At 35.6% G+C, this 18999-nt stretch overlaps 1 protein-coding gene across 1 annotated transcript; it reads right to left on the reverse strand.

Annotated features, from left to right (window-relative positions):
* On the reverse strand, nucleotides 1596-3164 carry LOC105167787 (probable methyltransferase PMT19). Its single transcript, XM_011087602.2, has one exon. The coding sequence runs from the start codon at nucleotides 2833-2835 to the stop codon at nucleotides 1618-1620; it is 1218 nt and encodes a 405-aa protein (XP_011085904.1). The 5' UTR covers nucleotides 2836-3164; the 3' UTR covers nucleotides 1596-1617.

Here is an 18999-nt window from a genome sequence, read left to right on the forward strand (position 1 = left end):
AGCCCATTTCTCTCACTTGGAGGGCCCAAATTTGTTGCCTCAAGCCACTTGGCCCACTGGTCTGGCCTACCTGCCCACTCTTCCTGGCCATCTACCGGACCCGGTAACCGATCCTATTTATTTCTAATTTTGAAACCCTAACCCTCATTTCTCACTCGACTTCTTTCTCTCTCTCTCTCTCTCTCTCTCTCTCTCTCTCTCTCTCTCTCTCCCTTAGCATTCATTATTCTTATATGTTTTGCAGGTACACTAAGGCATCCTAGCAATGATGAATGCCAAATCTGGCCTTGGACCCAGTCCCTTTTATGGGTCCTGGTCAAAGGTGGAAAGTGTTGGAATATTTGGCCAATGACCTATTTAGGTAGGCCCAGCCCAAGCCCATTTCTCTCACTTGGAGGGCCCAAATTTGTTGCCTCAAGCCACTTGGCCCACTGGTCTGGCCTACCTGCCCACTCTTCCTGGCCATCTACCGGACCCGGTAACCGATCCTATTTATTTCTAATTTTGAAACCCTAACCCTCATTTCTCTCTCTCCTTCTTTCTCTCTCTCTCTCTCTCTCTCTCTCTCTCTCTCTCTCTCTCTCTCCCTTCTTCTCCCTCATCTCTCTCTCTTTTATGGTTTCACTCCATTATTTTTTGATGGGTTCGAAACCGATTCTCAGCTGCCTCTTTGTCTCTACCTCTTTAATGGATCGTCTCTATAAAAGCCTCCATGGCCTATGGCCTTTGAATAATTGATTTTAAATGCGATTTTCTCTTCTCCCCTTCTTCTGATCTTATACAGTTCTCTATGAACTGAGTTTTTTAAGAAAACCTTAGTGGTCCCTTTTGAGTGGGTTTTTGTGGCCAAGGGTTTCTGGTTGTTGGCTGTTATTCGAGTAACCATTAGAGAGTTGCCGACCTTTTGTGGCGTTGGCTTTTTTCTCTCCGAATCCAACTCTTTGAGCTTGAACACCTATTATTTTCTGGTTATCTTTTTAGATCTGTAAATTTATTTTACAATCTGTATAATTGTTTATTTCTTGTGTATATCTAGGTTATAATTTAAGAGTTTTATATCCATTATTTTTCTGTAATAATTGGTTAGGATTCGAGAAATCCGAACTTTAACTGGTGGGGTTAACTTCGAACAATTTTCATGCTTATATCTGAAATATTATTAAGTACCGACCAGAGTGATTACTTGAGGCAAATTTTCTCAAAATTCCATCTTCAGAACTATTTTCCTCAAAGCTATTGTTTGATATATATGAGTTTTGAGGAAAAAATCTTTAGATTTTTGTTTTTCTTTCCCATGCCTTAACTATTTTGGATATAATTATTAAATTTTTTTTTTTTTTACACAATGTGAACTGCGAGAAATTTTTGTATATTGAATAATGAATAAACAAAATTAATTGAATGTTTTGTATAAAATAATTTGCAATTTTTAGGTATTTCAAAAATAAAGTAATTGATTGAAAAAACATCATAATTAGAAAAAGAATTATAGAAAGCATAATAGAAGACAAAATCACCTATTTCTTTTATAATTGCAAAGATTCCTCCAAAAAAACAATAGAAACATTTAAAATAAAAAAGAAAAAAGAAAGGAATTAAAGCCTAAACAATGAATATTCACCAAAACTTGTTCATTGGCTTCTGCAACAAAGCAGAAAGATACATCTCATTCAGCTCCGGTCCACGGTCCAGCTTCCTCCCCACCTCCCACTTCACCTTCTCGAACCCAACACTCTCAATCAGCGGCGCATACACCTTCTCCAGCTGCTCCCCCACGCAGAAGAAATGATCCAGCCAGAACAAACCCCCAGGCCTCAGCACTCTATATATATCAAATACCAAGAAATGCAGCAGCTCCGTCGGGATCCAGTTGCTCAGAACATGCATCGAGTGAACAATGTCAAGAGTATTATCGAAGAAAGGCAGCCGCTGCGAGATGCTCATGTACAGAGGCACCACCCCTCTTGATGCGATGAAGTTGTTGAATGGGCCGTTCAGATTCATGGAGGTGGTCACTATGGTTATGTTTCTCTCTCTCATTCTCACTGCGAATGTGGCCACGCCGCCGCCGATGTCCAGGCCGATCCGGATCGTTCCGGGTTTCTTGACGGCAAGGACCTCGTCAATGGTGAAGTCGAGGTTGGAACCTTTAGTACCGCCACTGGCCCAGCGGTTCTTTTCCCGGCCGTTGAGGTCAAAGCAGTCTTTGCAATCGTCGAAGCCCTTCTGGTTGCGGCTGCGGTTAATCAAACAGGAGTAGTTTTTGCAGGTGTAAGCCGTCCAGACGACGGAGGAGTCGGGTGGGGTGGTCCAGAGGCTGTCGGGGAGAGGGTAAGGCTCGACGTATTCCTTCGGGGCGGCAGGGCGGCAGCGGCGTCGGGGAAGGGGCTCGCAGCCGCGGAGGAGGAGTTTCTGAGAGAGAAGCTCGTCGTCGGGGCATGATCCGTTGACTTTGTAGGACATGAAGCTACGGAGCTCGTCGGTGAAGAGGGTGCAAGGGCTGCCGACGGGGGGGAAGATCTGGTCGGAGTCGAAGTTCTTGTTAAACCCCAGTGGGAGTTCCTGTGGAGATGTGAAGGCAATGAACTCAGGAGGGAGGTCAACGGCGGGGGCATTGGTTCCCGGGTCCTCGTCCTCAGAGGGCGGCGGTGGCTCAGCGGCGGCTAGGGCAGTGGTGGCGGTGCCGGTGGCTGTTTGTAGCTGGGATTTGAGAGAGCAAGGGGAGTAGAAGGTGGTAGAAATAAACAAAGTGAGGAGATTTGAGGACAGTAGAAGCAAAAGAAAGAAGACATTATTACAAGAAAACGGCATTGAAGATTGAGAGTTAGTATCCATTATGGTTTGTGGTTCTTTCTCTGATTAATTCGATTGGGAACTCTTAATAAGAGTTTGAGAATTACAGACATGAGTTTAGGTCGAGAAATTTAATGACTTTCATGAGAATCTTAGATTTGAATAATTAAGGTCAATGTTTGGAAGCTTCAATCATGGCGGAGGAGAGATGCAGTTTTCTTTGCTTCATTTGTTTAAAGCCATATAAATGCTTGTGTATAAAATATTGCAGTGTTGAGTGAGAACTGGAGGAAGTCAACTGGTGAAGTTCAATGCAGCCTAATTTCATGAATTAATATTTATTTAGTTTGATAAAAAGTGTGATACATATATATTGACTGATTGAAGCATGCACCGGCTAGTATTTAGTTGGTTGTCTTTTTTAATTAAATAATTTATTTCTTTACTTAGATTTGGGATCTATGTCCTTTACTTTAAATTAATATCTTGTTTTTGTTTTTGTTTTTATTTTATTTTATATATGTAGATAGATTTAAATATATTTTTGATTTTGTAATTTTAATATTTTTTTTTCCTTTATCTTTTTATAATTGCAAAATAGTCTTGTAATTTTTTAATATTTTTGTAATTTTGGTTCTTTTGGTGTCAAATTTTGTAAAAAATTGCCCAAATAAATCATGTGTGTCTCACTTGATTTATTTAAATCAGGGCTTTTATTTTTTATTGGTTAACTTTTCCTAATATCGATGAAAAATTAAAAAAAAAAATGACATGACACATGCTTTATTCCGTCAATTTTTTCAAAATTTAGAAATAAAACACTACAACAAAATTGTTCACTAGTAACGAAAAAAATTTAGTGTCGAGATAATTAGCAAGTAAAACTTTCTTTGCTAATCTATATTATTTAATTCAAGAAATTTACTTGCTAATAAATTTAGCAAGAAAAATTAACTTCCTATGAATTTAGCAACGAACTATTTAAAAGATATTTTAAAATAATATAGATTAGCAACGAAAGTTTTACTTACTAATCAGCTTGACGCTGATTTTAGCATCGATTTTTTTGTAGCTACTTATCATTTTTCTTGTAGTAAAAGGACTAAAATTGTGAAATGTCAAAAAATTACATGACTATTTTTCAATCCCTAAAAAGATAAAACATAACAATGCCAAAATTAGGAGGGACACGTGATTTATTTCGACAATTCTTGCAAAATCAAACACTGAAAGAATCAAAATCACAAAATATCAAAAATTTATAGGACTATTTTACAACTCTAGTAAGATAAAAAATAAAAATATTAAAATATCAAAATTGTATGACCAAAAATATATTTAAGCTTATATAGATAGGTATATAAAATATCCCTTTAAATGCAACTGTGTTAAATGAAATGAAAAAACTAAAGAAAGTCAATTGGTGAGGCTTTAGTATTCAGATCTGGTGAACTACTGCTCTTAAATTAACCAAAGTTTGAAAATCCGACCTAAGTAGCATGACCTTCATTTATTTGTCTTATTTCTTTAATTATATACTATTCGAAAATTCTTGTTGGAATTAAGTTTAGTTCAATCACAAAATGAGTATATCACATAATAAATACCCACAGACCAATTAGATAACCCATTTAGTTGGTTGAGCATTGGATGACAGCTATAAAAGCAACTTCTGAGCGTTGGTCTGAAATGTTCCAAGTCGAAACTCTCGAGACCGAGCATCAAGATTCCTATGGGAACTTGCACTAAGTATTGCATTCATTGGATAACTGTCATGTTTCATTAACGACAGACGTGGGACGTCTATGCAATTTTAATGAGTTAGTTGACAAGATTGTAGCTAACTGAACTGACTCGTGGAAATTGTCATATGGAAATCTTGGAGGTTTCGTCAGTATGACTTGAAGTCCTCGCTCTAATAGTACAGAATTAGTCCTCAAACTTGAGTTATCATCCTAGTCGCATGCATATGATGACTATATCTTGGATTTGGCAAGAGATGACTGTGTTTTTGATGTGGTCGTTATAACTCTTGTCAAGTGCAGTTGGAATATGTAGTGAGCATGGTGGATTCTAAGATAGAATCCGTTTCCTGTTAGTATATGACAGATATATCTCATAAGTACTCTGAAATGATTTAAACTCTCTAAGTTTACGGCCAAAGTGACTGCTCAAATACAAAATATTGTCGAACAATAGAGTAAACGCACCTTGAATATTCATCATAATTGTCTAGTATCGGATGGGAATCGACTCCCAATTTCATGCCTTAGACTAAGGTCGGGAGATAATCAATGGAAGGACCATATTTTTATGGAACTCGAGAGCCTAAATGGTTAAGCTAACATTCACCTAATATCTAGTGTCATGGACCGTTGTTTGACGGCCACCTATAGCGACTGGCGTTTTTGATTAATAAAATTAATTAATTATTTGTGTTGGATACAAACTCAAATCTAGTTGAGGGTGAAACTAAAGAATCACACACAAATCACTATGGAATCGGTAGAATTAATTTGGAATAAGTTCTTGAAGAAACGAATTAATTTAATTGGATTAATTAATTTAAGGAGAATATAAATGATTGGATCATTTATTTGGAAACGTTCATTGGCGGGACGGCCCAAGAATTAATTAGTTGAATTAATTAATTTTGATCTTAATACCTTTAAATTAATTGAATTAATTATTGAGTTTGGTTTAATTAATTGATTAGATCAATTAACTAGTGTTTGGACTTATGTTTATTTAATTTGCTTAAAAAAACTTTTGGATTTCTATAAGATTTTATATTAATTGAATTATTTTGATATCCATGGATATTGGCTGGACTTGATTTAATACGGTAAATCAAGACTAGTCAAAATGGGTCCATGACTTAGAAGTCAAAGTCCAAATTTGAGTACAAGTTGAGAAGGAGTTTCAATTCCTACACATGTGAAGCCATGATGGCTAAGTGGTACACAAAATATGCATATGTGTGTATAGTAGTTATCTTAGAGATAACTCAAAATTTAAAGATAGAACTCATACTACACGTTACTCATTACACACTATGCACTACACATATCAATAGTATAGTACGGTTTCATTTCTTTCTCGATCTAGCTTCTACCTAGCAGTAGATCTAGAGTTCTTTCCACAAGTGTGGTGTGCACAAATTAGAAGGATTCTAATTTAGATTGTAAAATAAATGGGAACGTAACGAAAAGGGAACAACGCTTGTTGCCTTTCTACGTAAGAAAATAAAAAAGTAATGTTTTAGTTTATATTTCTTGTACTTTTTTGTTTTCTCCGTTAGCCACATTCTCAACCATTTTTTATTTGCTGTTATGATACATTTGAAAATACCAGACACCCGAAAATTCAAATGGAATACCCATTTGAAACCAATTTTAAAATTCTTTTATTTTATGCTTCCACCGTGTTCACGAGCCATACTAATTCTTTCACTAAATTTAGTTAATAATGAGTTATTATATTCTCTTTCATTATTTGTAATTATTGTGATATTAATAATCACAAATACAACTACATGAACAACACCAGTAATAACAATAACTAATAGGAGTGATTATATTTACACCATCGCACTATCACTTATTTACATAAATCATCTCTATATTTTAGATAATTATAAATACAGTCATTAAAAATATCAACAATATTTATACCAGCTTATTTTCTTTTTAAAAGTTTACAAATAACACCCCATGTCAATATTATTGCACAAGCTATCCCTACTTTTGTTTTTTGCCATCTTTATATATACTTTTTAAATTTATGAAATCGTAAATATTTTCTTGCATACAATTTACTAATCTAATTACCAAATCAGATTCCCAGTTCAAATACAAATATTTTGAAATTAAAAGTAAAAAGATAAAAAAGAAAAGAAAAAGATAATCCAATAATTATTTCTTAAAACCAAATCCAAATGTGTGAAATATTCTTTATTTTCTTTTCATTTGGCAGGTGATTGAATTACTTTAAAGTTAAAGGCTCAAAAAAAAAAAAAAAAAGAAAAAGACAAAGCCATGATTACATCTCAAATCAAATCCAATGCCAACGTATTGTGGATTTTCAATTTCAATTTGGTAGGTGATAATTAAATAGTGATAAAGAGGCCATGTTTATTTCCTAAATCAAATCCAGTGGCCAAATATCTCTGAATTTAAATTCCAATTTGGTAAGTGATAATTAAATAGTGCTAAACACCTGTGGCCCTATAAATATAAGGGCTCAACCAAATACATTAAGATCTAAATTCTGTGTTTCCCCCTATGAAAACATGAGTTATATGACAATGAAAAATATCAGTCCGTACCTCATTGTGTTGGCTAACATTTTCCTGGTAATGGCATCAACAACATCAGCCGATTGTATAGCTACATCTGAGTACGAGGTTCACGTCGTCAACAGGCTTCCCGATCCAAAACTAAAATTGCATTGTGCATCTAAAAATGATGATCTCGGGTATCATGAAATTATTCAAAATTATGATTTTAATTGGAAATTTTGTGATAGCTTTACTAAGGTAACTTTGTTCTTTTGCCATCTTTGGTGGCTTAATAAGGATGCTGCTTTTGATGTATTTAAATCCAAGTCGAGTGATGACTGTGAACAATATTTATGTTTGTGGGAAGCGAGGAGCGATGGTATATATTTTTCTAGTGGAAACCCTCCAAAACTATTTCGGAAGAAATATGGGTGGAATGTCTCGAGATCTCTAATGTGAGTGCTGCAGTTGAAACAAAATATAGATAAGTAATCAAATATCATTGCTCTTATTTTGGAATAAATTTTTGGTTTTTTTTTGTTTCGGAAATATTTTTATTTAAAAGTATATTACCAAGTAGTTAAATTTAAGATATATTTAAAAGTATTCACAATAAATTACCCGTCGTACAATTTATTTACTTGATAAGACTTTCTCCTGGATGACGACAATATTATTGTGATAGATTTTATTATATGTAGCACCCACTCCATAAATACATTCCATCTCGTATGAAACTCACATTACTCAATAAAATAACTCTATTTTTACTAATATATTACATGAACATCAAAGCTTTAAATACTTAATTAAAATTTAGTATTTAATATTTCAATATAGCATTTATGAACAATGAAAAAGGAAAAAGTTTAGTTACAATTATTACAATTTTAACATACAAATCGACTGAAAATATAATAATTATGTATGTAATTAGAACTTCCAACTCAAAATATCATCGTTGACCCCTAGTAATACTGATGACCACCTTATGATCTAATTCGGCTAGTCATTAAGACCTATTTCCTAAAATATTTGAGGTAAAAAATTATCTGCCTACCAATAAATATAGCTAATTAGCATATATATATATATATATACATATACTGTAAGACAAATTTCATGAATGACACCGACAAATAGATATTCATCATATAATTACAGTAAATTTCAGAAGTAGCGTATACCAACCATTATATATCAATCCACAACATAATACAAGAGGATATTATTTATTTTCTAAGAGCCCTAGTTACCCAAGTTGGATTGCATCCATCAATGATCTTTGTCGGCTTCTTATGAGTTAACTATACTTAACTCATTCTCAATATGTTGATGATATCATAAGTTTTAAATAAAATATTAAATAATATTTTTACATACAAATCTCAGTCCTATCCAATTGATGTCAAGCTTAATTCATATTACGGCGGAGGGCCCTATGATTATGTGTCTGGGTTGGAAAATCAATTTCACAATGTAGTGCATGTTGGTGAGCAGCTGTTGTAGAACGGTTGCACCCAATCTCAATTGGGGTCCATTGTTGAGTTAGTAAATATCAAGGTCGAATGGCCATATTAAGAGAATATATGATCGAATATCCAATATGCTGCTCATATATAGCCCTGCAACCACACCCTACCCCTCTATTACTATAATACGAAGAAGTTGGTAAGAGACTTGGATTTACGTGTTGAGAAGATTGATGTGTCTAAGAATGGATGCATGTTGTACTTAAAGGACGACATTGATCTGGACTACTACAAGTTTTGTGAAGAAGTCCGATACAAGCCGACTAGGAAGCGAAATCCAAACCGCAAGAAGACCCCGTATGCCTTTCTTAGGTACCTATCGATTACCCTTCGCCTGCAAAGATTATATGCTTCAGAAGCGACTGTCGAGCAAATAACTACTTTTGTATGAACGACATTCGTATCCAACAGTCTATTTTCAACTACTGTGACTAAGCAAGTAATGCTTCAAAGAAGAGGTGGCGTAGCGGATCAGAGTGTCCTATAATTGAAACATACATCTTGTGCAATTATGAAATAGTCACGCCATATTATGAGTAAGTGTGAATACACAAACAGTTTATTCACGTTCTTATTTTAAACTTTTTAACCTGTATGTTGATATGTGTTTTTTTTTTGTTTGCATACAGGTCCTTTTTAAAGAATTCTATGAGCACCACCACTCGGAGGATCTCGATATTAAGGAGCTAGTTGCCAAAGATTGGTTCAGAAGTCGTGTAAATTGTCCCTTCTGTATCGTGCCTTACGAATTATGCCACAACTGTCAATCGTTGCACTGGTGAAATCTGACTTGAATTACACGGACAACGATTTGTTGAAGTTGCATTATTGGGTTCTACTGCTAAGGTTACAACATTCTCGTGTTACTTTCTAAATTGTTACAATTTTTATACTAAACGTCACAGTATAGACAAGTCAACTATGAATTGTGGGGTATGTGTCAAAAGTCATCATATAGAGACACAGACAATGAGTTCTATGGGATTCTCGAAGAGATAATTCAGTTAGATTACCCACTTATTCCAAACATGCAGATCATTTTATTTAAATACCATTGGGTTGATTCCATGAGAGGTATGAAGGTACATCCTCGTTATCACTTTGTTGATGTAAACATCAAGAAGGTATACCAAAAGAACGAACCATTCATTCTGACACAACAGACAGTACAAGTATACTACAAGGAGTAACCTAGCATGAAAGAGATAAATTGTGGACGGTCTAAAGGGTCTCTTCATAAAAATCTAACCATGAATGGATTCGAAGTGGAGAGTTGGATTAACGAAAAAAATCGGTCGAATAAACTACAAGAATGAGGTTCTTGTTTAACTACTTGTTCCTCTCATTTTTCTTTCTATTCTAAGCCTTTTTTATTTTATTATAATCGAACGCCGAAAATAGATCAAGAGAGCTTTATTTTCCTTTCAATGGCTCCCTTAATTGGGTATATTTTCCTTTCAATTATTATGTTTTTGATTTTTCACCCTTCACTACTGCGTATTTTATTGCTATGAGTGTGTATCATCATAAGAATAATATGTATAATTGTATTCTGACATAGATGTCTGCCACTGACGGGTTTTGACAACATCACTCTGGCAATCGTTATTGATGACAAGCCTTAGATGCACTATAAAAATACCTTTAGATTACAGCATTCATGACCAATATGGAGTGATGTGGTTTAAGTTGACCAATATCCTTATTATTGTGTTTTACATAGAAAATTTAGTGATCAAAATTTGATTTTAATCGAACCATAGTTGTTTGTTGTTAGTAGTTTGCAGCAGTCACCTTATATAATATCTTAATTGTCTTGTAAGTTTAGCCGAGTTTGTTGGGTGGGTATCAGACGCTCCTATTTTAACTATTACAATCGATTGGAGTACGAAACTCCTTACTAAATTACAGACCGAATATTACAGAATAATAATAACATTAATTAAAAGAGTCGGCCCACTTCGGCAGCCCAAGAACCCGACCCGGTAAACCCGACCCACGAACCCATTACTTAAATGTTTTTGGCTGAACCCTAAATCACTCTTGTCTTTCTCTCCTCTCACTTGCGCCGACAGTCGTCTCCTTCTTCTCCATTTCTCTGTGATTCTGTTTCCTTCTTCTTGCCGTGATTTTCGGTGAACTGAAATCGAGAAATACCCGAATCCTCTTAACTCTTCTTTGTGAGAATCGTGAGCCTTGAGGTGTCGTTTGCGACTGGGTGAGATAGTGATCTGAGTGATCCGGTTCGTTGAGGTCGTGTCTCCGTGTGGTGTTACTGTGGGCTTGGTGCCGTTTGGGAACGGAACTTACAGTGGCCGTGTCCCTCTCATTCTTGGACCTGGTGTTTTCTGAGCCGACTATATTAACAAGTGTTTGTCTCTGTTGAATCCTTAGTTTTAATCCTTCTGTTATTTTATTATACTGTAATATTGGCCTGTATAATTTTTAAGGAGTTTCGTACTCCAAATCGGTTTGTAATAGTTGATAGGATTGTTTTGATATCCACTCTACAGTGGTATCAGAGCCGTGGTTCCGATCCGTCAACGCTCCGGTGGTGGTAACTTGCTGAAACCCCTCCTTTTAAGTTTCCGCATTTTCATTACAGTTATATTATCTCCCATATTATCTGAGTGTGAGTTGCTTATTCCCCTTGATTACCTTCCTGGCCGGACCCTTGAGGTCGTCGGGTATCTGGACTGGGTGTTAGGCTGGAGAGGCCTCGGATTCTACTCTGCTTTTAATATTAACTGTCGCGGTTATCTCGTTATTATTCACTGTTTTGTGAAATCTTGGAATATTAGTTATTTCTGCTTGGTGCTTAAATCTCTTAAAAACTGTGGATATCTCGGTCTCGGGTTGAAATACTGCTGTGTGCCTGTTCTTGGTGAACTGTAATACACTATACATTGTGAAACTTTGAATATACCGTATTACTTCTGCTTTGTGCTTGACTCACTATTGACTCTTGCTTTCTATACCCTGCTCCGCATTTTCTGAGACTAAATTCTTTGGTGTTTTTTCATAATTTTTGTGAAATCTGTGCTATTCATATCTGCTTGGACTATTGCTGTGTCACCTGTTCACAAACCGCTGCAATAAAATTTTCTGAAAAACCTTTTTTTTAAAAATCGTTTTTTCTGAAAATTTCTTTTTTCAATGGCCGGATACAATTTGCAACCTTTCGATGGTAAAAGTGATTTTTCAATTTGGCAACAAAAAATGAAGGGAATTCTTATTCAACAAAAGGTTTTTAAGGCCATTGAGGGTAAGTACTCTGATTCCATTTCTGAAGAAAAGGCTCTAGAAAATGACGAATATGCGTATTCTTCTATAATCCTGAACCTGTTTGACAATGTTTTAAGAAAAGTTGGTAAACAAGACACAGCTAGAGATTTATGGAAAAAACTTGAGGATCTTTACACTGATGTTTCGCTTCCGAGTAAACTGGCTTGAAAAGTTTTCAAATTCAAACTCGATTTATCCAAAACCATTGATGAAAACCTTGATGATTTCACTAAGTTAGTGCAAGATATAAAGTTGACTGGTGATAAAAATATTGATGAGTATTCTCCTATTGTGCTCTTGAATGCCATACCTGATACATATGCTGATGTGAAAGCTGCTATTAAATATGGTAGAGATAGCGTAAGTCTTGATATTGTTGTTAATGGCCTAAAAAGCAAAGAGATCGATCTAAAAACAAATAGACCTAGTAATAATCATCATGAAGTGAACTCAGTAAGAGGTAGGTCTAATTTTAGGAATCCTAACAACAGGTACAATAATAGGAGTAAGAGTCGGAATAAAAATAGGAGTAAATCCAGAAATAAAAATTATTCTCATAAGGATGATAAACTTAGAGAGAGAAGATGTTATAACTGCGGTTTGAAAGGTCATTATATCAAGGACTGTAGAAAACCTAGACGGGATAATAGGGATAACAATGGAGAAGAAAAAGAACTAGTGAACAATGTTGTTGATGAATTTGGAGAAGTTTTTGTGGTTTCTGATGTGAATTCCGTGCTTCCCTTAAGTATGTATGAATGGCTTATTGACTCTGGCTGTACTTTCCATATAAGTCCTTTTGAAAGCATCTTTTCAAATCTTAAAGTTGGTGAATTTGGCTCTGTGTCTATGGCAAACGAAAAACGCTGTGATATTAAGGGTATTGGTGAAATTTCCTTGATTTTTGATAATGGTTATAAAATGACTCTCAAGCATGTTAGATATGTTCCTGAACTTAGTCACAACCTTATTTCTTGTGCTGTTTTAGAGGATGAGGGTTTAGAAGGTAAATGGGGAAAGGGCATTATGAAAATCATGAAAGGCTCCCTTGTCATTTTCAAAGCTGAAAAAAGACGCAATTTATACTTATGCTCTGTGACATATGACTCCTTGGCTGCTTCTGTGAACATGCATGACAAAAACCGTTCTTTGGCATAAACGTCTTGGACATATTAGCCAAAAAGGACTTGAGTTTTTAAACAAAGAAGGCATCCTAAGTGATAACATTGATAAACTGCCATTTTGTGATGATTGTGTTATGGGAAAACAACATTGTGTGCATTTTCCTGCTACACCTTCCCCAAACCCTTCTTTGTCATCTTGCATTCTTGACTACGTTCATGCTGATGTGTGGGGTCCCTCTAAAGAACCTACCCATGGGGAAAATCGATATTTTTTGTCCATTGTTGATAACTTTTCCCGAAAAGTATTTGTTTTCTTGCTTAAACACAAATTTGAGGTTTTTGAAAAGTTTGAGAATTGGAAAACCCTCGTTGAAAATCAAACTGGAAAAAATCTTAAATCTCTTCGCACCGATAACGGCCTTGAGTTTTGCAACAAACAATTTGATGATCTTTGTGATAAGTTTGGTATTAAGAGGCACAAACAACTCCCTACACCCCACAGCAAAATGGTGTTGCTGAACGAATGAATCGAACTTTACTTGAAAAAGTAAGATGCTTGCTAATTAGTTCAGGCTTACAAAAATTTTTTTGGGGTGAAGCTGTGCTGACTGCTGCGTATTTGATAAATTTATCTCCATCTGTGCCTTTACTTGGGAAGTCACCTGAAACTGTTTGGAGTGGTAAGAAGCCTGATATTTCTTTATTGCGCACTTTTGGTTGTTCTGCTTTTGTTCATCAAACTACTGATAAACTTGAACCTCGCTCCTTGAAATGTGTCTTTATTGGTTATCCTAATGGGGTCAAAGGGTATAGGCTGTGGGTTAGAAGCAAACCAGGTTTTAAAGTCATCATTAGTAGAGATGTGACGTTCAATGAAAATGAGATGCCCTGCCTATTTAAAACTGAAGTAGAACCAGAAAACTTGACCTTTAATAAGGTGGAGGATAACCAAGAAGGGGGAGAGAATATAGTTGAGACCAACAATGATGAACAAAACTTAGAACTTGAAGAAGATCCCTTAAGAAACCCCCTAGAAAACTATCAACTAGCCCGAGATAGGAGTAGGCGAGAACGGAAGATCCCTAGTAGGTTAAATGATTTCCAAGTAGCTTTGAACATAGAAAACATAGAACCCTCGAGCGTAGATGAAGCACTGAAATCAAAAGAATGGCTTAGTGCCATGAATGAGGAGATGAAGTCTCTCAAAGACAACCATACTTGGGATCTAGTACCCAAACCTAAAAACTGCTCCCTAGTTGATTGCAAATGGATCTTTAAAATAAAGCAAGAAAACCCTTTGAAATATAAAGCCAGACTAGTAGCTAAGGGGTTCACTCAAAAAGAAGGGATAGATTACAATGAAATATTTTCGCCTGTTGTGAAATATACTACTGTTCGTATTATTCTTGCCCTTACTGCTCATTTTGATTGGGAGTTGAAACAAATGGATGTTAAAACTGCTTTCTTACATGGTGATCTTGATGAATGCATATACATGCGACAACCTGTTGGTTTTATTGAGAAAAACAAACCTGATCATGTTTGCTTTTTAAAGAAATCTTTATATGGTTTGAAACAATCACCGAGACAATGGAATAAGAAGTTTGATATGTTCATGCTCTCACTTAAGTTTAAAAGGAGTGATTATGACTATTGCCTATATTTTAAGTTTTCTGATGAAATACCTATTTTTCTTGTGTTATACGTCGATGACATGCTCATTACTAGTCCCTGCATAAAACTCATCGAATCCTTGCAAAAGGACCTTTCCAAAAACTTTGAAATGAAAAATCTTGGTGATGCAAAGAAAATTCTTGGCATGGATATTCATAGAAATAGTAAACGTTTTTCCATCCTCTTGAATCAGAAATCTTGCATTCATTCTGTTTTGAAAAGATTTTCTATGGAAAATTCAAAACCCACTTCAGTTCCCTTAGCTGCCCATTTTCAACTATCCAAAGATCAATGTCCTAAAACCACTTTCGAAAAAGACAAAATGAGTAAGGTTCCTTACTCTAATGTGATTGGGTCTATAATGTTTCTCATGGTATGCACTAGACCCGATATTGCATATGCTATAAGTTGTTTGAGCAGGTACATGTCCAATCCGGGACCTCCTCATTGGGAGGCTTTAAAATGGCTCCTAAGGTACCTACGTGGTACCGATAACATAGGTATTAACTTCTCCAAATTTTCTGATTCTGTTGATCTTATTGGTTATGTGGACTCAAATTATGCAAATGAAAGGGATAGTAGAAAGTCCACAACCTCTTACATTTTTACTTTGTGCGGATCATGCATTAGTTGGAAATCCCAACTCCAACACATTGTTGCACTTTCTACCACTGAAGCCGAATACATTGCTACTACCGAAGCTTTCAAGGAAGCTATATGGCTTGAGGGTCTTGTAAAGGAAATTGGTTTTCTTAAAAAACGGCTTACTGTCTTTTCCGACAGTCAATCCTCTATACAACTTTGCAAAAACCCAATTTTTCATGATAGGACCAAACACATCGATGTCAGATTCCATTTTATTCGTGATATCGTGAGTAAGGATATCATCAAATTAGAGAAGGTAAAATCTGAAGAAAACCCAGCTGATATGGGTACTAAAAGTCTTCCTTAATCTTGTTTTACCTTTCTCGCAGGTACAAGGGGTGGAACCCCAAAGGCTATGATGACAAAACCGATCCAACAACTCCTGACCTCGTTCTTGGAATAAGACTTGGTCCAAGGTGGAGTGTGTTAGTAATTCTCGGTGGCCCAAGTAATTAAAAGAGCCGGCCCACTTCGGCAGCCCAAGAACCCGACCCGGTAAACCCGACCCACGAACCCATTACTTAAATGTTTTTGGCTGAACCCTAAATCACTCTTGTCTTTCTCTCCTCTCACTTGCGCCGACAGTCGTCTCCTTCTTCTCCATTTCTCTGTGATTCTGTTTCCTTCTTCTTGCCGTGATTCATGGCTCCCTTCCTTAACCAACGTGATGGTTTTAGGAAGGCGACCAAAGCTTTCCTTCTTCTCTATCTCGTCCGACCCTATAAATGAAAGATGCCGTCTCTTCTTCTTCACCGAACAGAAAATACCGAAAAGGAGTGGTGTGCTTTTCCCTTCGTGAGAACAGTAAAGCTTGAAAGTCTTTGTGACTGTGAGATAGAGAAACCGAGTGATTGGGGTGTTGTGGTCGGGTCTTGAGAGGTTCCTTGGAGTTACCGTGGGTCGGTCTCTCTCTTGGGTACGGAACTCTTGTGGCCGGTTACCCCTTACTGTTGGATCTGGTTGATCTGAGCCTATTATCTCTATCAGTTTTATTTGTTACTTTATTGCCGATTTCTGTTCTCACTGTTATTATTATTCTGTAATATTCGGTCTGTAATTTATTAAGGAGTTTCGTACTCCAATCGATTGTAATAGTTAAAATAGGAGCGTCTGATACCCACCCAACAGAGTTCATTTTAATTTTTCATTTGGAACTTATTATTTCCCTTATGAGGACTTCCAGAATGTTTCTTATTCGATTTTTTCTCCCTTAATCTTTTTGTTTTTAATAATTTTAGTAATGGTTATAGGCATTGGTGAAATTGGGTTCTCTCTCAACTCTCCAGCTTTTTATGCCTTTTGTGGGGTAAAATACATGAGATAATCTATTTTATAGTCAGATGTGTTTATAAAAATAAGATATTTGAAATTGGTTGTGATCTCTATTAATATGATAGAAATATTATTGTATACTATTCCTTTATGTTTTACGTTTTTTAGTTTTATTCATTTAGAATTTATGGTTCTATTGCAGGTCTTGAAGATTTTAAAGCAGCGGAGAGATTATTTTTTGTCTACTATGTATGTTTGGTTGAAGTATAAATTTTGACTTTTTTGATTGGCTAATGATTTATGTAATATTCTTTAGAGCCTCGACTCACTTATGAAACCATGTTCATGTAGTTGTTGCTAGTTTGTTCTTGTTAGAATTAGAAGACTGTAGTTTTTACAAATTTAGTTCACTAGTTATGTATTTTCAATATTGATACAAATATATTAGTTCTATATGTGCAAGTTATCTTATTTTCTTTAGTTATATGAAATATTCATTTTAATGTAATTTAATTTTAGATCTATTGCTATAGTTAAAAATACTTTCAATTATTAGAATAAATAAAATTATAATAATAAAATAGTAAATATTACAAATAACAATAGGATAATATAGTAAAAAATGCATAATCAAATTTCAGATTTGTTGATACAACTGGAGCTCCGTAGCAAAAGGGGATGATGGCTACATGTGGACCACCGTAGTCGAAGATGGTGGTTTTGCCCCTTGTTTTGCTACAAAATCGATGTTGTAACAAAAGCGATTGTTTCGTAGCAAATAACCTTTTGCTACTAATATTGTTCGTAATGAAGCATTAGTTACGCCCGTACTTTCTACGGCCAAAATATATAGTAAATTCGTAACAAAAGGATTTTTGCTATAAATTTTGACCATTTGCTACGATTTTACGTAGTAGCTAAAAATTATTTTTTTTGTAGTGTTTCTGAACATATCTTTGAACAAATTCTTCATTTCAAAACTGACTATCACCTTTATCATGAACTGGACAAATATCCTTCATGTGCTATTTTTAGTTAGTTGTTCCACATTGATCATTAGCATAAATTTAGCCACATCTTTAACACTTTGTTTTTTATATCCCATATTCAATAAATTTATCCAACATTTATCATAAAACAGAAGTATGTTTGTTAGAACTCTTTCATTAAAAGGAAAAAAGAAAGAAAAATAATTTTAAGAAATTAAAAAGTTCTTGAGACTAATGTACAATCTTCTTATTGATTTTGACCATCATTGAATTTGTCAGCATGATCTTTCACGGGTGTCCCTTTATTACAGTTGCTGGCATATCATTTTTGTGTCACTCTACTAAATCAGTAAGACAATCCAACATGTGAACCGCACTTGTATGACTCATTAGTCATTACGCATTCATCATCTTTTTGTTCTCCAGTATATTCCATGAGCTTCGAATTGGTGTCATGATGACAACTTTTGAATTTTTTTTTTTTTCGAATAAAGATAACTTTCATTAAAATAAAATAAGTTACAACAATACAACATACATCAGTATGGCTAAGTAACCTATCAAGGGATCTTCGAAATTGTAAAGAGTACAACTGTATTAACATTAAGTTGTAACTCCTCTCGTAATAGTTTCATTCGGATCTGTTCAATACACAAGTGGGTTGTATGTTCAAGTGTCGAATGTTGCGTTCTAAATCGTCGTTTGTTACGCTCCCATCAAGTATGGTAGATAAGGGATCCAAGTAGAGCACAGGAAACCGAAGTCATAGGATGCCGTCCTCGCCATCTCCTGCTCACCCATTCAACATTTTCCGTCCAATCTATATAGGGAGTGTGAATCGTACTTCTAATTAAAAGAATATGCAAGCATGTCTCGAAAAATCACATGCAAAAACTAGATGGCCGTGGGTCTCCATCTCTCCCTGAGTGTACAGTACAGAGGTTCTGTCTTGTCCTTGCCCCATGATCTATCTAGTGAAGATTGTCGTCCCAGTATGGCTACCCACATTATAAAGCAATTACGAGGAATGCGATAGGGTCCCATAAGCAAAGAATACCAGTGTAACTTAGGTCCCGGTGGTTGGAAGAGTTGAAAAACTTCAGCATTAGTGAATTGGCCACTAGTTGAATGCTAGCAAATTGTATCAGTTTCTTCGAGTAGTGGGAGAAGATCCTTAATCTCCCTATGCTCAATAGCCATGATGTCAGGCCAATGCCATATACTATCTTGGATCACCTGATTCGGTTTCGCTTCAAGTGGCATCCCAGTTGTTGAAGGGCCGCGAGGTAATTTGTGATTAAGTGGACCTAATGGGTGCCATGGGTCTTGCCATAGTAGAAAATTGTCCCCCGTTCCAATGCTATATTGGACATGATCCAGAAGTTGGTCATGTATGTGTAGCATTT

The sequence above is a fragment of the Sesamum indicum genome, linkage group LG8, assembly GCF_000512975.1.
Source record: "Sesamum indicum cultivar Zhongzhi No. 13 linkage group LG8, S_indicum_v1.0, whole genome shotgun sequence".
NCBI classification, from domain to species: Eukaryota; Viridiplantae; Streptophyta; class Magnoliopsida; order Lamiales; family Pedaliaceae; genus Sesamum; species Sesamum indicum.

Excerpts from the sequence above, each read along its gene's own strand:
- LOC105167787 (XM_011087602.2), bottom strand. The coding sequence starts at position 2,835 with ATGGATACTAACTCTCAATCTTCAATGCCGTTTTCTTGTAATAATGTC.